General features: G+C 42.2%; 1 protein-coding gene across 2 annotated transcripts in view; it reads left to right on the top strand.

Annotated features, from left to right (window-relative positions):
• The window catches only part of LOC134530485 (sodium-dependent serotonin transporter), a 187012-nt gene that overhangs the window by 137499 nt on the left and 33328 nt on the right, over positions 1-16185 (top strand). For both annotated transcript variants that reach the window (XM_063365329.1, XM_063365330.1), the window contains 2 exons: positions 12687-12894; positions 14785-14923. In XM_063365329.1, the coding sequence (XP_063221399.1) occupies positions 12687-12894; positions 14785-14923 (347 nt within the window). The remainder of the gene's footprint in view (positions 1-12686; positions 12895-14784; positions 14924-16185) is intronic.

Below are 16185 nucleotides of genomic sequence, written 5' to 3'. Positions count from 1 at the left end.
AAAAGATACTGGCCATCAACAAAAATGAGATGGCCGATTCGGGTCGGAGAAAATTGGTGCCGAGCGGAGCTTCATCGACCAGCCGCGGGTCGCGCCTCCGTCGCCGAGCGGCTTGTTTGAACTGGCGGCATGAGGGGGTCTGGAGAGAGTGTTTGCATCTTTGGAGTTAAAGAAGACAGGCCCATAGTCCGTTCAGTGGAGTCTTATTTACAAGAATTTTTTGGCAAAATAAAATTCCCTACTACTTACCGGCATAACGTATTACAGGCACAGGATCTCCAATATTATAGTAGGTTATAAACAACGATGGTGCTCAATCAATGATTATGACCGTGCTAGCATATTCACTGTGTAAACCTGGTATGTATTTTACTTTGTAAGTGCAAACATGTAAAACGGCGAGAAGTTATTTTTATATGTATTTTTAATTTCTTTTTCTCTTTTACTTGTTTGTGGTATTGTGTCAGCAATAATATTTTTTTGAATAATTAAATTGAAGTAAATGTATGATCTATCTCATATTATTTCAAAGTAAGAGCAAAATAATTTTCATAAACTAGTGTTTATAATTGCAAATATCGATGGCGGATTTAAAAAAAAAATCCCTTCCTTAAAAAAAAGCATTTCATTTCCGTTGGCAGATTATGTGCACATCCTCTGGTAGCCTCTTACTTGTTGGATAACTGCGTCCATAGTTCGTAGTGGGACTGCAGTAAACTGAATCAGCGGTGACACTCTAAGCTCGCATTCTAGAAGAGAAAAGTTCGAATCTAGATCCGAGCTTTTTTTTCCTTCGATTCTTTAGTGGTTTTCCAAAACCCCTCCAGACAAATGCATCCGTCAGCAATATCCCTGATTTGTAACGTGGTTTTTCCGTTCCTAACCATCTTGACGAGACGTAAATCTCTGTTCTTTAGATTTGGAGTGATAAAGACGAAATACACCATCTTGGTACGCCATCTTTGTTTCAACATATTTTGGGCCATACCAATTTTAAAAATTAGACTTCGTTTGAAAACATACTATCTAATTCAGTGAAATGCCTAAAGTAAATAATTTTTGGCTACTACAAATAGTTTCGCCTGTGAAGTAATTGGTGTTCAGTATTGGAAAAAATAAATTGGGACTGACTAAAACAAAATGATGTTATAATATGGTCTTTTAAAATCACTTGATGTGTGTACCCTTCCAAAAACTTAAAAAAAAAAAAAATCGTTATGGCATTAAAAAAAACCTGTTGAAACCAATACGGCGTATTTTGATCCTAGCTCTCCCCCTCGGACCCAATTGAAAATTGCCGTGTGTGGATGCGAGCAACGTTCGGAAAGCTGTCACGAGCAAGGAAGAGCACGCATCCAGGAACGTATCCGGTGCGACAGGCAAGTGCTTCTCGTTTATTTTCGGAAGTTTCCGATCGTCCGTGCCTCGGGGGCCGATGCCAGCCAGGGAAGGGAGGTAGGGAGGGAGTGGCAGATGTCTTGGGGGGGGGGAGGGGGGAGAGGGACCGCCGCGACGCCGTGGAGCCCGCGCGCGGTCCTCAGACCCTCTGGAGTGTTTGCCGCGCGGCTCAGCGGGTCCGCGTGACGTCACAGGCCTCGCCGCTGTCCTTGTCACGTGAAGGGGTGGAAGGGGGGGGGGGTGGAAGTCTTCCTGAAGCTCCGAGCTACTGGAGCATTGCCTCTCGTCGCTCGTGAGGTACTTCCAGCTCCGCGACGCTCCTGTTACCTGCGCGCTGGCCTTAACATGTCCGCCTGGCGTCTGGTAACCAAGCCTCGCCCTCTGGCTCTCTGCAACCCAAGTGAGGGCTGGCCCTCGGACGTGACCTCTGTCAAACACACGCGTTACATTTTTTTTTTAAATGTCTTATACTGTATTTAACTCTAGCTGGATCATTAAGTCTTTCAGATACCTAATACGTACACACGTTCAATGGGTAATATTGGTTTAAATAATAATTAATAATGTTAGCAGTCTTTCAAGGCCATTATCCTGAAGTAGCGTGGCTTCTGAGTTGTAGCCGCGTCCTTGGCGAATAATTCACTGACGTTTCGGTCGACATTGCAGTCGCCATCATCAGGAAGCAGTTACCTGATGATGGCGACTGCAATGTCAACCGAAACGCCAAGAACGCGGCTACAACCCAGAAGCTAAGCTACTTAAATCATTATTTTTGACACACGCCATTGCTAGTTTGCACTGTATGACATAGAGAAAACCCAAAAAAAAAAAAAAAACGAACAAAGAAAGACGAATGTAAACACACAGTAAACAAGCTAAAAAATTAGCCAATTTCAAATGGCAAATGTATAAACATAGTTTGATTTTGGCTTGTTTTCTGTGTGTTTATGCGTTCATCTTTCCAAAATAATGATTTTAATATATTGATCAAAATAATTATTTATATATATGCTTTAATTTTTTTTCCTTTCCCAATCGTTCACATTTCATTATATCGAAGAATATAACCATTTAGTATTCATAATATAAAGCTATCTCATGCCGTCCGTTGCAAATTTTACGTTAAATTTTTTACCACGTGGTGAGGGTTGTGGTATTGGCCCCAGAAACCGGCATGAGTCACATTAACAAGCACTGAGTCAGTAGTCAGATGGTTCGGAGCTCACTATAAACTTGTAAGTCCCACCGTCTTGAGCCTCTGTGGATAGCCGTGTGACGTCAAACTCTGAATACAGTTAGGAGCGGAAGCGGAATTTAGAAGGGGGAGAGGTGGAGATACAACCACTTTGCCCGCTGTTTGTTTTCAAGTTTCCATTTCTCGGTGGGAATGGTAGATTTTTTAAGGATATCGGGGAGGCGTCACCCCACCCTTGTGTATGGCCCCGTGTATAGTCATAAGTGAGCTTAGAACTTGGCGAGTTTTGCAGGATTGTTCTCTGGTTGATAAACTGCTAAAAATTATAGTCAACATGAATAGCACAGTCTCTGGAAGAGGTTTAGGTAAAGGGTTTAAAGATTGAGAGTAAAATCTGAAGAAAATCTGATTTACGTATCTACCTAAAGGGTTCAATTTTTTTCCCCTTGGGTTCTTTTTTTTTTTCTTCATTGAAAACCTCCAGCGTTATTTTTAATTATTAGTGTTGGCAAATCAAGCCTTCTCATTGTCATAACATAAATATATGCTTTCATAACATAAGTATAATAATTATTATTTTGACGAGTCAATATTGGAGTCGTTCAAATGTTATGTTGTACCCTGCAATGGCATGTTGTTCCCCTGTGACTTCCTCCTCCTTCCGTATCACAGATTAATAGAATCACAATGAATTAATTTTATTTTTAAGTGTAACCGAAGTGTTCCGCTTTAGGGCCCGAGTCGCCGCGAACGACAGGAAATGCTAGGAATATCCGGCTTCTGTGGAAGCGAGCGAGGACGCCAGTTCGCGGGCAATATGAAGGAATCTGGAGTAAGCGCGCCAACACACGTTTCCCCTACTTTCGGGACAAATGCACGATTCCTTGCCAGAGAAGTGGCATTGTACAGCTGATGTCTTATCTGTGAACAGGGACGGCTACATTGGCATAAGTACGCACGATATGAAAGTATACGTGTAGCTAAATGCGTAGTACCGACATCATTAATTTTTAGATTCTTTGCTATAATTTCCATTTTGAGCTATTAATCTAACTTTTTTGCCGTCGAATGTCTTAATTATACATCCTCAACATATTATACCTTGTTACAGTATTATATTCATTTACATGCTCTAAGTGTGCAATCACAAGAGGATATATATCTGGTTACATCGCGCCAGATACTGCAACTGTCTTAATAATTATACCTGGTCAAGAATTTCAACTTAAACAAGTGGCTAAATCTACTTCCTGTGCCTTGTTGGGCCATGAAACATAATACAGTAGCTATGCTGCATGTAGCGGCTTAGCATTGGAAAATATTCTAGATAGAGGGGGTTAATCACAATACTGTGGAATCTTCTGATTAAAGTGGTCTCTCAAGGCTTCAATATTTCATCCCGACCTAATGCTAACAAAGCATAAATCACTATGGAGCTTGGCTCGGCCAATATCGCAGATTTTATCAGCCCCCCCCCCCTCCCCCTCTTTTCACCTCTTTATGTGGAGATCAAAAGCTACCGAGGTTCTTTCTTAAATACTGTTGAATCATGCGGAAAATAACTTGATTACGTTCGTCAAACTGACGGAATGCAAATACAATTACATTGCCATGTAATACTAGAAAACTAACGTGTATTTGCAAGTACTGTGGCCAATACTGCACGAGAGAGACGTTCCTGCGTCTAACTGATAAACTATTGCGATGAAGAAATAATTTACAAGCTATATTTCTCTGGGATCCTTAACTATTTGCAACTTTGCCACAGTATGCTTGTGACGCCAGAGCAGATATCAAATCAAAAAGTTTTTAATTCGATGCTTCACAACTACATTTAACGCTGTGATGAGTAAGCTCTATCGATCAATCAGCTTCGCGCATATAGACTTTGAATCTAAGTTTGTGTTTTTTTGTCGTGGTCACACCCTTCCTTCGATCTGTCTTCCTTCATTTCTTCCTTTTAACTGTAATCATCGGACATTTTTAAACGTACCAGTAACACGAGGTTTCTTGAAGTGTAAAAAAATCTTACAGTAGTTATTATTTTCTTTTTGGTTCCTATCAGTGTTTATAACGTCTACAGACTTTTTTTTTATCAAACACGTAAATGTGTGCGTTGTTTTTTTGTCAGTACAAGTTTTCACGCCAAATTTCGAGAGTTATTTTCGCTGTCAACGTCCTGAAAAGTTCAGCGTGGCAAAGATTGTATACGTACTTGCCGAAGTTTTAGAGGATGAAACTTGTGACACCTCCGTTATTCTGCCGCCCAGACGGCAGAAAGCAACGTCTGCCCGGGAGGACAGACAGCCCGTCGCAGTCGGCACAAACAAAGGCATTTAGCGCGCCGACGCGACCCGCTGAGGGCGCCAATCGGGCACGGCGCCGCGCGCCTGGCCTCCGGCAGGTGCGGCGAGACACGCAGCGCCCCTGGCGGTGGCTGCGCGCACTCACACTGCGGAGTGGGGAGTCTCCCGCCACACGCTCTATGAGACTTCCCCGTCCATCAGCGCGACTCGTCCTTAGATTGCAGTGCGCATTCCCACTGTTCTGTCCTTGTTTCAGTCTGCTCTGTTGCCAGATATGTGCCAATACCACGACTTATTTAGACAAACTTTATAGTTTAAATATTTTTAATGTATTAAAGAAAAAAATACAATTTCTTGTTGGTTTTCATGAAGAGCATCATCTGATAATATACAGTTCTCTCTTCTAAGAAAATTATTAAAAAGACACCATTTTGGTTTCAACCATTTATGTTTTCAATTTTTTAAATATCTTTCAATATAAAAATTCTGAGCTCTGATCTACCATATAAATTAATTAATTGATGCATTTTTATTAATAGTGCACCGACTGATACAAGTAGTTTCTCCTGTAAAATAATAATTGAATAATTGGTGTTTATAATTGATAATTGTTTCTTCCATAAAGTACTTATACAAATGTAACAGCTATCAAAAAAGCACTCTTTTATAATCTTAATAAAACAATCGCTAGGTGAGTAACAAGTAAAGAAACGTTTGAGAAACGAGTAACCACCGAGCTATAGTAAGGTGGCGGCAAGGGCGTGGAAAGAGGATTCAAGCGCCTGATTGTAGTCCCCGGATGAGCGAGGCACACTCGCTCTGCGAGTGACTGTAGTCGAACGAGCAGTCGCCAGCAGGTTAGTTGGCTGCCGGACGAGAGCGAACACCTGACGACTTACGTGACTGGTTCGAATCCGTTGACGAGCGAGCAACACTCGCTCAACGAGCACGAGTAACCCAACGAGTAAGAACGAGGACGAGTCGGAAGGCCTTCGAGTACGACTACAGAGGACGACAGTCTCTCGGCCTGTGAGCAGACCGAGTGGGAGACAGCGCGAGTTCCGGTGCGACTAGCTGCGGTCGTTCAGCTGAGCGAGTCATCCTGGTGCCGCCGGGACGCGGAGTCGCAGCTACTCCATCGTTTCCCGGAGTCGCAGCTACTCCATCGTTCCCCGGAGTCGCAGCAACTCTTCGTTCCCCGGAGTCGCAGCTACTACATCGTTCCCCGGAGTCGCAGCGACTCCATCGTTCCCCGGAGTCGCAGCTACTCCATCGTTCCCCGGAGTCGCAGCTACTCCATCGTTCCCCGGAGTCGCAGCAACTCTTCTTCCCCGGAGTCGCAGCTACTACATCGTTCCCCGGAGTCACAGCTACTCCATCGCTCCCAGGAGTCGCAGCTACTCCATCGCTCCCCGGAGTCGCAGCTACTCCATCGCTCCCCGGAGTCGCAGCTACTCCATCGCTCCCCGGAGTCGCAGCGAGCGGCGACAGCGACTTTCTCGTCCGTTGGAGAAGCTATCCGTCGCGCCAAGAGCTGGCGTGTCATCACGCAGTGAGGCGAGTAGCTACGACGACAGTAACCCCATACACTGCGGTGTTTACGGTAACATCCAAGTTTAAATAATACATACGGTGGACAATAATTTAAATACTAGCAATTTTAAGAATGTTTCTGAGCTGCATTTTAAGCCCACTTGTATGTAGCCAGTCTCATTAGTTTTCATTGAGAGTTATGCCATGCTTGCCATCAATATTTTATTTGTTTATAGCAACAGAATGATAAAGCATAATTTGTAGTAAAACTTGTTCTAGAGTAAATACCCGGATTGAATTTAAACACCTACGATAACGTGTTTTATTTTATTTGTTTTCAATTGTGTGGGTCTTATAGATTTTTTAATGCATATTGTTGATGCCCAAATTCTTTGTGTTCACAGATTATGAATAGTGAAAACGTCAGTTGGTACGGCAAGTCTACAACGCACGAGTATTCCATTTGTTTGATGGAAGCTCATAATTTGTATTTGATACCACGTGTCACTGAGTGGACTTTGTCAATAAATATCTATTTTGAACCTTTTGATATTTTGCATATAAACACCATCGGATATCCCATAGCCCTAATTATTCATCATTAGGGGTAGTCAAGCACCATCTGCGCAATGTTTTTCATGTTGTAACATGCCGATGGTGACGTAGAAATTGACTTTGACTACGTCATAGCATGCGATCATTCTGAAAATACCTTAATGCCGTGGCTGTAATACTAGTCTTAAACATTAGGTAGGCTGCCAGATTGTTAAAGTGAATACTTCTTTAAATTAAATTATTACTATAATAGGCCTATATACGTATTCTTTATTTTCAGAATGTTTACTTTTTATTAATTATGAACTAGGCTTCTGCTTTGAAATGCAAATTGTGTCATCCGTTTTGCGTGAAACGTTTTGAAGGACAAAGAAACCTAAAAACCAATAGCTGCTGCAATTTACTTTAAATATTTTTTTTTCCTTTCTAAACAATGCACAATACATTTGTTTTCAACACGATTTTTTTTTTTGTAATGTAACATAGGCTTGCATTGGTGGTTTCCAGTTTATTTTATTCTATAAGTAGATTGCGTACGTATACATGTGTGTATGAGTATCATGCGAGAGATGTACAGTTACAGAGAGAAAAAGATAAGAGTGAAAGAGAGAGAGAAAGAGAGAGGAAGAGAAAGTTAGAGCGTGCGAGCGTGGTATAGTGTGAGTGAAACAGTGTACAGAATATGCATGAATAATCAGATAGTTCAATAACTGTATATTACCCATTAATCTTAGCTTAGTGGGTACTATTTGCTGTAACTATAGATTAAATATGGATCCAAACTGCGCGCTCAAGAAATCATCGAACGGCTTGCTGGCCAGTATAACTACAGAAACAGTGTCTCATGGCGGACACTGGTGTGTTGTTGAGGTTGTATAATCCACTTAAACTTTGTATATGCTTATTTAAATGCAGTAAGTGATTGTTATCTATTCACTAGTGTATTCAAGTATTTGCTGCATTAAATTAGGCTACTGTTTTACGTGTTAAAAGGTTCAACACAAACGTGTCTCTGTTTGCAAGCTGTTTGTAAACAAACGCTCTTGGCCATTTTGACATCAGATAATTCTGACAGTTCTGAAGGCAAATCCGAACCCAATGTTAGTCAATGCGCAGACGTCAAGAATCGATTTATGGTTGTAACTTTATGGACTACAACTATGGGAACAAAGTAACGTATAGTACATATGAACTTAATTCCAAAATTTGGTTTTAAACGTATCTTAATAGCTATAACCCCTCCCCCTTCCCGTTATTCATATCTTACATGCTGTTAAAATGGTTTACCTTCAATTTGAACATTAATCTATGTGCATTTACAAAACATTACATATCTGGTTAAGTCTGCAATAAGAAAAATCTGATATTGTCCACCTTTATTTAGAACGAAACATACAACTCGGAAGTCGAAATAAGGCGTAGTTTCTATGAAGATTCAGTTATGTGAAATTACGAAGTCTTCGTTTATTTTAATTAAATCCTTCGTTGGTTGAAAAGTCGGTATGTATTTACTGTAATTTCTAACAGTGCGTGGGTCGTTCGAAAATCTGACACATTTGTTTGTTCTTCTCGATCAATATTGTGTGGAACTGTCAGTACAGTTTTAATTAAGGTTGTAAAGGAGGTGTAACGCAACAGATATGCACTTGAATATGTATATATATATAATATATCCATCTTCATTTAGAGTAGCGGTGTCAGGTTGACGTCAGATCAAGCGTGCCAGTCGGCCGAAGCGACGGCCCTTGTGACGGGTGCTGCGCCGAGCGGCGAATGTCGGCACTTATCTGCGCCCCCGCCGCGCCCTCCAGCCCTTGACCCCTCGGAGTCAGTTGCCGAGCAGACCGTGGGGTCGACGGGGGGAAGAGGGGGGTGGCGAGGGTCTGGGGGATAACGAACCGAACGAACGCACTTTGTGGGCAATCCCGTGCACCTGACGGCTCTATCACATGTCTGGAAGGGGGAGTTACAATGTGCCGGGAGATGTAGCTATCAGGAGGACATGGTGGGAGGGGGGGGGGGGAGGGGGGAGGAGGTTGTCGCAGACACTGCGGTTCAAACAGATGACGAGCGGGATAGAGGGACCCTGCAGGCCGTCGCATGCGAGGGAAAAGGCTTCAGTTTCTTGTGTAAGAGCATCGAGAAAACTTTTTCACTATTGCCAGTCTACCACAGTTTAAAATTAGTTTAATTGTTCTCTCATTTCTGCTTAATATGTACAAAAATATAATCTACCTATAGGATGGGCTACGTATAAAAAAATGTAAGTTCCTACAATTTCCCTCCCACTTTTTGTAAATAATATTTCTCTACGGAAAATGTTCTTACTTCACACCCGACGTCTATCGGTGTCCCAAAATTTACGCAAGATTTTAATTAAGCGCCAAACCTTCATTATTTTTTAAAATATTGCTCAAACAATGAGAATCGTGTTGTTCTTTCGTGTAGCGCTCCATTTTTACTAACCCTGAACTGTATTCTGTCGTGCTGTCTTTTTTTTTTTCGTTGGCAACATTTTACCGCACAAATGGCGCATAGTTACAATCTTGAATTCTTGAAGAATTTGGGTACATTCTTTAGTTCTGCATGTGGGAGTTCCTTGCTCAATTGTAACGAATTCAGTATCTCAGCCCGAACGATTAGGCCCTCAATTTTGTTTTATAATTACTCGGAAAATTGCATTTCAAGTTTTCAATAAGTCGTTAGACTGTTTATACAAATAAGTTGTTAATTATTTGGCGTTTATAGCCTTTACTCACACTTTCGTTTCACCTGTGCGTCTCGGAAGTCACCCAAGGCCTCTACGCACAACTGTAGCTGGGTCTTCACAGAATTCAAGTGACTGGCTTCTCTCGTGATCGAGCTGCGACCCCCTCGCAGGTGCTGCCTCCTGGTGATTGCCCTCCGCACTGCTGGCGGGCCCAGTAATCGTGTTATCCGCACGCGAGCACCCGGTTCTCGCCCCTCCCCCATTCCCCCGACCACCCGCCGGGACTCAAACCTGGATTGGATTACCGCTCCAAGAATCGCACCTTGATGGCAGGCGTCTGTTCAATCGGCGACGAGAGACGTCGGTTTGTCAGGTTCCGTCCGCGCGCTTCAGTTCGGGCGCCGCGCCGCTTCATTCGTTGCCGACGATCCAGGCGGGGCGCATCTCAGGAGCCTTCGTGCTAAAAAAAAAACGAAAGGTGAAAATAGTCCTAGGGCGTCATGACCAATGAAATTTCTTTCGCTTGTGTCACTTTGAAACGACACAATTTCCAGAAATTGCGTATCATTCAGTTGAACGTAATATAAAAGAAATAATTCAACTGTCTGTGCTGTATATTGCAGCATGATTTCACGTCGTTGGAATAACAACGTAGGTAACGCACAAAATGTTCAAGCACGAAAAATTCCATAATATGTGCTCACATCACACGCACCGCTGTTGCAATCAGCCAGGCGTCCATTATTGCAATGTTGCCATGACTACAGTTGGTTCATAGTAATGAGGGGTAAAAAAAAACATCTGAAAGTCCAGCACAATTTTTTTTTTCTTTTGTCGAGTTCTTTTTGACACAAATATGTCACGATTGACGTTGAGGCAAACAAACCTTTGTTGGTTTGTTGTGAGGGATTGGCTCCACTGAACAGATGCTCATCCATGCCGTGCCTGTTGACCATGTCTGAGGCCAGATTCACCACGCTCAGTTACAATTTGACAGGTTGGATGAATTACTTTTAATGCTTGATGAATATAGAAGTAAAGCGCGCGCAGGGCTGCGAATTAGCTTTTTTTTTTTTTTGCCCAGTATCTACGGTACCTACAAACATGTGACACGTTCGTTTGACCAAACATTATCAAGAGTACACTGTTAGAAAAATACAGTAAATTTACGGACTTTTCAACGAATAATTTTAATCAACTAAACGAAGAGTTCTTCGTAATTTCAAATAACTGAATCTTCGCAGGAACTACGAAGAGTGTTCTTACTATAGATTTAACCAATTTTTGAACGTTTTACTAAGAATATCCTTTTGGATTAATGTTCACAATAAGTGAACTCAGTTTCCGTAAATTTACGAATATAGCAATAAATTTATTTAGATCCCTGGATAATTTGTAACCAGCGATCTTCGTAAATTGAATGTGAACATTTTAAAGTGTTTTTAATGGAGAAGGAAGCACTTTTTTTATGTTTACGTAACCATAGTGACACAACCTAAACTATTAGTTAAAAATATCATAAAACTAGGTATTTCATTCTTCTCGGTGGTGGGAACTACTGGAAGACGAGCCAATGGTCCCGAGTTTAATTCAGAGACTTCCCTTGCCGAGTCCAGGGCTGGGTGATGTGTTGTCCCTTCACATGAATCGCATAAGGCAATGGCAAACCATCGTAGAATCATCTCACCTGGGCCGCCTCAGCCACATCTCCCGTGGTAATGACTGAGTATAATAGCAAGCCTTTGGTCAGATCAACTATTCATCATTATAAATCATATCTACAAACATACAGCATCAACAGAGGAGTGTCAGAAAGCACTGGCACTTTAGGGGAAAATAATGGTGCAGTCACCACTAATAAATGTTATTCCTTACATCATTCGGAACAAAATATGATATGCAAATGTGGCTTCTATTGCCGATATCTACAAATGAATCAGAAACATTAGGAAAATGACGAATGAAATAATAGTCCATTCAGAGGTAAATGCTTGCAGCGATGTTTTTATCAGACTGAATTGTTTACAGTTGAGTACCATAATCAAATGTGACTAACTTACAAAAGATGTTCAACAAATATTTCCGTCTTCTTCAACAGTTGGCCGCGCTCTTGTGTACCGCACGTTTACTCCAGGGCTGTCTCTGCTGTAGCGACGTGCAAGATACGTTTGTCGTGCAGTCCTTTGATGAACGATGTCCTTCATCCATCCTCATGCGCAATCAATTTTCGAGTTGCTGCATAAATTCATGTGGCATGTTTTTCTTTATACTGTGTAGTGATTAAACCCGGTGAGTGGCGGCAACACCTCGTGGAACGCCGTGTGTTACGTGGCGATGCGCTGAAACCTAAAGCCGGGTTCACAGTCAGACAAACCAAGCACACGCACACGACTTGTGAGAAATAGGTTCACAATTGAAGTCTTGCTGTTAATATCAGCCAATGAAATTTCACGATGTATCTGACATATGTATAACTATATTAACTACCAAATTATTATCCTACGACAACATCTGACCAGCAATTTGTGAACACAGTTTTTCAAATTTTAAATTAATTTGGGCTATGTAAAATTTTTGGTTTACCATTCTAACCATGAGACATTTGTATTTTTTTTAGTTTACGTTGATTTACGTTAGTTTCTAAGTAATAGCCATAATTAATTTTTACTGTAGGAAATTTCATACACCTGAACATTGTCACACTATTATTGATAAATACAAAAAATTCTCTAGTCCCGCAAAAATTTGCATTATACTCTACTCTCATTGGCTGTTGTGCCATGCGTTCGTAACAGAAATAAAATACATTAATTTCCCTCCTATGCGCACTTCCTGTCTCCCATGCACACGACCGTCCTATGAGGTGTTGTGAATCAGCAAGTTCGAAAACATGGCAGTCGGATCTTTTCCACTCGACCTACTGTTACTGTTATTTATTCCAGTTGTGCGCCCAGCTGAAGTCGCTACGCGTCTTGTCGTCTGCCCGCAGGCATAGGCTACGCCATCTGCCTGATGGACGTGTACATGGGCATGTACTACAACACGATCATCGGCTGGGCCGTGTACTACCTGCTGGCGTCGTTCAGGTCCGAGCTGCCGTGGACGAGCTGCAACAACTCGTGGAACACGGCGCACTGCACCAACATCCTGGAGCCGCGGAGCAACCGCTCCACCAGCCCGGCGCGCGAGTTCTTCGAGTAGGACCCGCCACCAGTCCAGCTCCCAGCTCGGACTGCTCAGTCCGGACTGACAGTTCAGATTGAAGTGAAGCCTTTTCCACACACGATCAGTCTTGTAGTTGCTGTTGCATTTGGATGTGCAGTTGCACTTTTGGTTTAAAAAAAAAAAAATATCAAAGTAACCAGAGAGTATAAACAAAGTTGTCTGGCACGAAATCCAGCTGATGGACTGATTATTTGAACTGACAGTTTGGACTGGCGAGACGCTGTTCCCACACACGACAGTTCGGGCTGAGCTCTCGAGTCCACAGTCCGATTTTATGGGAAGCCATCAGTTCGTCAGTCCATCAGTTCCTACTGATGAATCCGCCGTTATTGCTCGCACACGTCAGTTCTGACTGTTCAGTTCCAACTTATAAGAACGAACTGACAGTTCGGACTGATCGTGTGTGGGGGCTCCGCGTGTGTCACACACCCGCCATGTTCCTTCTGGTTCTTGCTCGGTAATTTCGGAACCAAGTAATTTGATGAAGGCACTTAGATAAAATTGTACTCTCAATACGTCCTCAACCATCCATCAGAGATATGCTTTGCACTTCCTGGCTTCTTCTGGATGTGTAAACATTTTGTTTTTCTTTGCCAGAGTTCAGAAACTGGACGAACCAACCTTTTTAAATAGCCACAAAGTTTTTTAAGTTATTCGCATTATTCAACTGTGGACACACAGGAAATCAACTTCCAGAGAGTTGACATTATGCACTCTGTAAAAACAGTAGGTTCTTAGTCATTCCTAGCTATTTACAAATGTATTTGCGACAAAATTAGAGAAAATACATAAAATTCTATACTTAAATAGTGAAACAACTTTAGTTGTAGCACCGAAATAATAATAATTAGTAGAAAGTAACATAACACGACTTAGTGGGTGGGGCCTTCACCTTAGAGATTTTGCAATTCTTGGTCATTTAGTTCGATGAAATCTTTTCTTATTTTTTTAGTATTGATGTGTCATAAGTGATTTCTTACAAAATCATTTTAATATTCTTTCATTTGACCTCCGGGCAGAAATTGTTGGTCACTTAAATCGGACAAATTGAAGGCTAACTACAGGAACTCAAACCGAATAAATTTGACTTTTGTGAACAGCATGCTATATGGTTTTTCAAGTTATAAAATGTATAATGCGAAATAGTTTTTGGCTACATATAATAAAACACAAAGATGGTCCTGAAACGTTTTCTTATTGTGACATGTTGTGATCATGTGGCGAGATTTAAGTTTTGGAAACTCTGGAAGATTATCAAATTTAGCCACGAGGTTCTCCCGCGGGGTTAGGTGATACCCAACCAGTGTTTCGGCACATCAGATCATCATGGTCATGACAATGGTATAGCTTGTTCTCTTGATACTACTTCCTCTGCACGACTATGAGACGTAGTGAAGTCGGTGTCACCCACCGTTTCTCAATTCGACAGTTTCCAAAATCAGCACGAGTGGCACCCATGTCCCAGACGTTCCTTGCAAAGCATCGCGTGGTGTTTCTTCACGAACACTGGCCGCGGAACAGAGCGGACAACTGTTGCCAGTCCTGAGCAGTGTCGCGCGCCTCAGGGAAGCCTACAACTCACGTAGTTTCAGTTCCCTACCACGTTCGTGCAACTTCGGATTTCTCTCAAAAATTGAAATTAAAAAAATCTAAGGGTTAGGTTAGGTTATGTCAGTCACAACATGCTTGTTTTCATTGGAAACTTCTGATTTAGCGGCTGAAGTGGCGTTAATACCAAAAAGGCAAAACTTCGGAAATCTTCGGAAATTCTTGCAGGGAACCGAAACTACGTGAGTTGTAGGCTTCCCGCGCGCCTCAGGCCACGGAGGGCCCAGCTGAAGCGAGCCGTGTGCTGTGCGCAGGCGCAGCGTGCTGGAGCAGTACAAGTCGGACGGCCTGGACCGCGTGGGACCCATCAAGTGGTCGCTGGCGCTGTGCGTGCTCTCCGTCTTCATACTCGTCTACTTCTCGCTGTGGAAGGGCGTGCGCAGCGCTGGCAAGGTGGGTAGCCAATCCTGGGGCGGGATTGCAAGCCGCTCGGGTGAGGTGGCCAATAAGCACCGCTTTGTTTGGACACAGAGGTAACCTGACTCGCGGGCCGTGTTCCAGAACGAGTCCAAACCGAGTCCCAGCAAGGGAACGAATCGGTAACAGTTTTAACAAACGGTGCCCTGCGCGAGGCTATTAAAATGGTTTCAACTCATTTTAACTGACGTTTTGCAAATGTTGATGCAAAAATACTAGGGATACCAGCACTGTCGCATGAAAATAGAACCGCCTTTCCAATTTTCTCAAGTACATTTTAAGTACCGATTATCTTGTTATGACAATTAAAGTATACATAATGTATTCCAGGATAGTTTCTCTATATAAAATTTAATTTTGCACACCAACACGCTTTTTACGTCCGCCGATGTTCACGAAAGTGACTATACAATACGAGTTAATGGCGCCAGACGCGGGTCCGCCATCCGGACGAAATCAACGTAAAAGAGTGCTCTGCGCATGCGCGGAATTTGGGCAACAAATCAGCAAATCGGTTCCCAAAAATTAAGGAACTGACCGTGTCCTTCGTTCACTAGTAATACGGTTAGGGTATAGGTGTAGCATATTCAATACCTAAACTCTTATTTTTGTGTCTTGGAATACCGTCTCTAAGAGAGCGCGCTTGTGTCCCAAACACTGGACGACTTGACTCTCGGACGTGATCTATCAGCCCAAAAGAAACTACCAACACGTTTGTATTGGTGGCTAGTGTAACTGATCAGGAATTGATATAATAATATTCAAGCTTTCCATTTGAGGAATACGCTGTTAAAATAAGAGCATATTTATTTTCCTTCGGCTCTAAAGAATAATGTCTACATTTATTTTAGGGTTAAACATAACAATAAAGGTCGAATTTACGTACAATAAGCCCAGAACGACATCTTAAAATTTGACAAGCATCAAAAATGATTTTTTAACAAGTTTAAGATGTTAGTTTTTGCTTTAAATTTTTTTCACAAAATATATGGATATGTTTAGTTTTTATTGTGAAAATTTTCAGACTAACACTGCTACTGGTATTACTACTAGTCTGGCACACCACTCTGTGTAATCACATCTTGCAAACAACGTATGATTCTGGTCGCCATCAGTGGCTAAAGATTTATTATTTACTCACTTAACAACAACGTGGTGAGGCGCCGTGGTTGAGTGGTTAGATCACTCGCCTCCCACCAATGTGATTCTGGGTCAAACCCTGGTTTTTCACGAGCGGT

The sequence above is a fragment of the Bacillus rossius genome, chromosome 3 (genome assembly GCF_032445375.1).
Source record: "Bacillus rossius redtenbacheri isolate Brsri chromosome 3, Brsri_v3, whole genome shotgun sequence".
Classification (NCBI taxonomy): Eukaryota; Metazoa; Arthropoda; class Insecta; order Phasmatodea; family Bacillidae; genus Bacillus; species Bacillus rossius.
The sequence above is the reverse complement of the archived record's forward strand: the minus strand, read 5'-3'. Positions and strand labels throughout refer to the sequence as shown.